We start from the raw sequence: 6,000 nt of genomic DNA on the forward strand, positions 1-6,000 counted from the left end.
ATCTTTAACTTTGCAGCAACGCGTTTTGCGTCAAATTTGTAAATCCTCAATCACAGACAATGACATATGATACGTAAGCTTTTCATACATATAAATTTCATTTTGATTGATTCATTTTTAGCTCCGTCATTTTTCATGTCAAATCATGCTTCATGTCCCATTTTAGAAGCCCGACCCAGGGTTTTGTGCCAGCTAGCCGTATGCATGTACGTAATGCTATGCATACACATATAACTGAACATGCATAAGTACAGTACATGTACACACGCAGCGCAGCGCGTACGAGCGCACTGCACTACATTTCATTGGGTCAGTACCATTATGAAAATAGGGTAACAATGAGTGGGATGGGTTTAGTGCCGTCACAATAAACTTGCGCATTACACGCGTACGTATAATTAGAGCAATTTATGCACCCCCAAGAAATAATGAATACAGCCCGACCTCTCTACACACAGAACTGCACAGATACCGCACAGTCCGGTCAAGGCGGTACGCGTAGCGTTAAACGGCCAAATTTACAGAAATTGTGAGGAGCGCTTTTGCTATGAAAGGAATTGATATGTCAGGAACCATTTTCCCCTTTATTTGGGTTTTTCGGGTGTGTGCTTTTTTAGTAATGACATCATCTGATTATAATGCTAACATGTATGACGGAGCGTCCAGAGAGGGATTCTTTCCCGGATCAATATGGTTGATGGGAATTGAAGAATAGCTTTGAATGAAGCTTTACTGACCTAGCTCAGCTTGCACTCAGCAGAGTAGAGAATGGAGCGCCTTGCGTTTCAAATCCACCAATATTTACCAATTTTCTCGGCGCTTTCATCCGACCATTAGGCCGTACAAAGCCCGTAAAGAGAACCATACGGACGCCACAGACTATTTGACCACACATGCCGTAGAAATGTGGAAATCGGGAGAGTCCCGTACGGTCTCTAAAATACACGGCAAGCCGTCGGGTAAGGAAAGTCATACGGGTCTTTCTAGACCAAGGTTATTTTAGGGGGTAATGATGATTACAGGTCTCTCGAGAAAAGCTGTTTTAACTGATAATGCATGTGGTTATATAGAGAACCATATTATAATCGCACTCGATTAAATATTCACCAAACAACAACAACAACAACAACAATGTGTTGTGTGTTATTTACATGCTTATCATTTTTTCTTCTCCCGAATAGTATATCAAGCACCGCAAGAACCAAGTGTATCTCCACCAGGTGGAACATACAGGGTACCACCAAACTCAACCTTTGACATCATCTACGACACTCTGGTGAACGGGTTACCATGTATTATGTCAAACGGAGAAGACATCAATGAATGCAATATTGACACAGCGTATCGACTGTTGAAAAAAGATTGCAACGGGAATCTGGTCCACATGAGTATCCTAATTTTGGATAATACCACGGTCACGTTCAACGAATCCAACCTGAACTACACGATCCAACCCTATGGTATGTTTGAATCTTTCACTCATTAGGTTCATATGGACATAGCTATCATTCCACAATGATGCCCGTATTATATAGGTGTAAGATAGTCGACAATAATTGAGTAACGTCTCAGTATGGCACTTACGTCCCTGAGTAATGCATTGTTTCTGCTTTGCTTTTCCCCATCCAGGGGTATAAAGGGGAACACAATAAGATGCGAATGTAACTGAGGCGGGAAAATTATCATATCACGATAAGGTTGTGCTCTATTAAGTTAAACCTGACGCCTGGTCTAAACTCGCTTTTGACAAAAGAAATTAAGACCGAGGTTAAATTGTCTTTCTACTGTACTATTACGTTAGACCCGTCAGAGAGACAAAAATGTAAAAGAACAGTGTTTTTCAAGGCAAAGTATTAGGTAATCAGCGATTGGTAGGTGTACCGCGCATGTGCAGTACATGCAGACAATGAGCGAATTTGTGAACCTCCTTCACAAAACCACCCCAAAAGTCGCTTAGAAGGCTTATATGGTTATTCGTTATAGCTAAGTAAAAGGCCTATTCGGTCATGATGGTCAAATTTAAAATATACTTATATTGGGTAACGAGATAAGCAAGCGGCCGGTGGTGTGAGTCATTTGGATACTTCACGCAGTTTGTGGGATCATGAATAATCACATTTTATCAATTATGGTAATATTTATATATTATCTGTTCAGAACCAGAAGGCAATTACATCTATGCTGTATAGTCTCTGAGAGAACGCCCTTTTCGCTTCAAAGATGATTTACTTTGCAGATGCAGTGAAACCTGTCTTTTGACCACCTCTCTATAAAGACCACCTTTGTATGAATAGTATCCATATACTTCGTCACCCTCAAGAAAGAAAATTGTTCAACCTTTCTAGAAAGGCCACATGTTTCCCTTTGGTGACCTTAATATACAGGTTTGACTTTAGCTTGTGATGTCAATTTTAGGCACGGTGTCACGCTTTTTTATTGCCACCATATTGCATGGATTATATTTGCCAAAAAGATTTTCTATCAAAAGGAACTTTGAGAAGATTTGATCTAAGGAAATTTTGAGTCATATTTCACAAGTGCGAAAAGAATCCTCAGAAGATTCATGTTAAATGTATCTTTATTATTATTATTATTGTGATGTTCAGATATTCGGCATTGTGGAAAGGTATATCCAGATGCAATAGATGATAATAACTGCTTATCTAAAGAAAACATGTCTTTCGTTTGCATTGTCTGTGTTTTCTAGATTCATGTCTATAGTTATATTACGAGGTTATTAAAGAAAGGGATCCCTTTCCTTTTATTTCAGATCACTACTCGGAAAATGAACTTGGACTAAGATGCGGTCAATGGGAAGAAGGCAAATTAAACAACTATGCATAACGAGGGAGATACCTGCAAGTATGTAAGTTACAAATGCTTTTTATGTTATTTATTTTCGTTATTTCTTGTTTGTGGTGTATACAGACTGAACGACAGCGAAGCACAAACTGAAACAATCAGTTAATGAGCTGTTAATTAGGCGTTTTTAATTCGTGCCTCCGCCCACGAAGGTAGTCACGGAGGAATGTTTATGGGTTATCCGTCCCGCTTTCTCGTTATCACGGTATCTCAAGAATCACTTGAGATTTGAACTCCATATTTGGTGACAGTGTGTTTCACCTTACGTAGACGATCTGATTACGTTTTGGAGTAAGTAGGTCAAATGTCATAGGTGAAAGAGGTCATTTGTTGGTTATTGCAGGTATTGGCCTTAGTATCGCGATATCTCAGGAGCTACCGGAGGTATGAACTTCAAACTTGGTGACAGTGTGCATCATCATATAAAAACAATCTGATTAGATTCTAGGGAAGTTATGTCAAAGGTCATAGGAATCTATCTCTGAAAATTACTCTTATAAGCCTTGTTATCGCGAAATCTAAAGAATTACATCAGTTATGAAATTCAAACCGGGTGAAAACATCACCATAGGAAGACGATCTTATCCAGTTTTAGAGTACGTAAATCAAAGGTCAAAGGTCATAAAGGTGAATTTCTGATATTGCAAGTATTAGCCTTGATATCGCGGTATCCCAATAACCATGTGATGGTTAATCTTTAAACATTATTATAGTTTTCATCACTATATAATTTAAGATCATTGGATTGTAGGGGTAAATATTGTGTGTTTTTTTAAAAGTCATAGAGTTTAATTTTTGAAAATAAAGGTATTTCCTTAATTGTTCCCACAATATGTCAAGAATTTCTTAAAGTGTAAGCTTCAATTATGGTGATAATATAACCATATACAGGTGCTCCAGTCAGAGTTTTTTAATTAGTAAGTCACAGGTCAAAGATGAAAATCGTTGGTTGATATATAAATATGGGCTTTTTGTTTTCATGTTGAAATTTCAAGGTCAATTCCACCCGGGCCGCCCTCAATTGAGCAGTCAGCATACATACCAATCCAATGAGGAACTGATTAAGCAACACTGCAACCGATTTAATCTACAATGAGAGGATCTCCTGGCCACTAAAGTTTTGAGCGACTTTTGGGTTGGGATATTCCATTTGCCTGTATGTGAAAAATAAATCGTTATGGGATGATGATAATCACAATGAAGTTAATTATATTTTCCTCCAAAGTTATATGACATTATTTTGTAAGAACTAAACAATCTGACATTATGGAATACTGTGTACTAGCAGTATGTATAAGTAATGATTCTTTGATATGCGTATAGAGTGAATGCCACTAAAGGATCTGTGAAAATGCATGTAAAAGCAATTAAAATTGGTAAAGCTTTAAAAGAAATTGTGTGTGCTCGTATAGTGAAATTGTTGTAAAATTATTATTACAGAATATCGTTTTAAGTGGCTAACTATGGGATGAAACTCTTTTTTTTTCTTTACAGTCTATATGTTTTTTGTTGTTTTATGATAGAGAGGAATTCGTTAGTTTGAGCTTTATCAGTTAATTGTGTGTGACTGATCAAGCATATAACAAAACCAAAAAAATTCAACAAAAGTTATGAATAACAGTTGCCAGATAACAGTAATTACATTTTTACTGATCCTTTCCAGATGGAGTTGTAATTCGTGTGATGTTGTTGTTGTTGTTTGTGCCAAACTAATGAACATGCACTTCAGTTATTACATATACCTTCATGTTTATTTAGTTCGGAATTTATTGACAGATTAGTCAATAAATGTGTGTTGTTGCAGACATTGTCTTGCTTATTTGCGATATATGCCCCTAAATTGGAATTAGTTTTAAGCATACATTGTTAATTTACCTCTTTCAGTTATATGCCGTGTTGTAGACTTGCTTTCTTGTAGAACAATAATGTATACTTGCTGCTAACTGCATTATTAAACATTAATCATTGTATCATGTTGGAGAAATGATGTGAGATTTTGACTGTTTATGATCTCCCTATGTAAACATACATGTACATTTATATCAAGAGCACTTCTCTCAAATCAAATGAGAATCATTAAGTCGATCTTCGTCGCTCCAAAGTTATAAACAAGCAGGTGACTGTGTATAATAAAATGCTTTTTCTGTACTGAGAACGGTAATTTTATGTCTCTGGACACGTCACCGGACTTTGAATCAGAATGCCAGTTTTTATCGAAAACAATGATTTTTAACCTCTCGATGTGTTGCCAATTTGAAGATTTGAAAGTTTATGTTCTTTTTTTCTAATTCCTAGCACCGAATGCAAAATATTCATGAAACCAAAATATATGCGGTGTACGTAAGCGAAAATGCCTACATTTTCTACTCATGTGAATGGTTTGTATTTTAAGGATTCGAATACAAAGGGTATTGAAACAACTGGGGGATTCCTCGTGCTAATATGATTTCTATTTTTTAGGATAATTTCATTGTAATATGATCTTAGTGTTTCAAAATTTCCAATTGGTTTCTTTGACTTATATGCATTCACCTAAAACCACTTATAAAAAGGGTCATGTACATTTGTTTTTTAATTAGTTGTATAATATTTAGAGACGTTTAAGTGAATTTGCATAAATTATGAATACATGTATTTCACATTTATGCAAAATTCCAATTTCGAGTGTTAAGGAAACTAAAATCATTTGAGAATTGCCAGACCCCATCCACTAATTGAAAGTTGAAAATTATAAACTGTTTTCTTGCCAAAATTATTCATGTCAATATAATTGATGATTAAATGTGATGCAAGCTTATGCATTTAAAAAATATTTTGCCTTATTTGATCTTTATTGCAATACAAAATACTTTTCAAAATATTGTTTAGAACAATGTGTAAAACCCACAAAATAATATCACTCATTTTCTCAGTCTGGCAAGAATCATCTATCTCCAATACCAATCAGCATATCACCAGGGGCTGTATTTAACAAAAATCCTATCTGTTATTTAATATGAACAACAATGTAAACCGTCATAACAATCTAAATTGCGTGGAATTATCACTTCCAATATACCTCTTCTAACTTGATGCAAACACAATAAACTTAGCACAGATACTAATCAATGACTTTAAATTTGAATTGATCTTTATTTC

The 6,000-nt window shown here is 35.7% G+C and overlaps 1 protein-coding gene across 1 annotated transcript in view; it reads left to right on the forward strand.

The window, feature by feature from the left end:
* Positions 1-2,862, forward strand: part of LOC100889591 (semaphorin-4A) — a 37,596-nt gene extending 34,734 nt beyond the window's left edge. Inside the window, exons 15-16 of the mRNA XM_030993012.1 lie at positions 1,182-1,460; positions 2,771-2,862. Coding sequence (XP_030848872.1) covers positions 1,182-1,460; positions 2,771-2,844 — 353 coding nt within the window. The 3' untranslated portion in view covers positions 2,845-2,862. The remainder of the gene's footprint in view (positions 1-1,181; positions 1,461-2,770) is intronic.
* The last annotated feature ends 3,138 nt before the right edge of the window (positions 2,863-6,000 follow it).

Source organism: Strongylocentrotus purpuratus, unplaced genomic scaffold (assembly GCF_000002235.5).
Source record: "Strongylocentrotus purpuratus isolate Spur 01 unplaced genomic scaffold, Spur_5.0 spur5_scaffold_20, whole genome shotgun sequence".
Classification (NCBI taxonomy): Eukaryota; Metazoa; Echinodermata; class Echinoidea; order Camarodonta; family Strongylocentrotidae; genus Strongylocentrotus; species Strongylocentrotus purpuratus.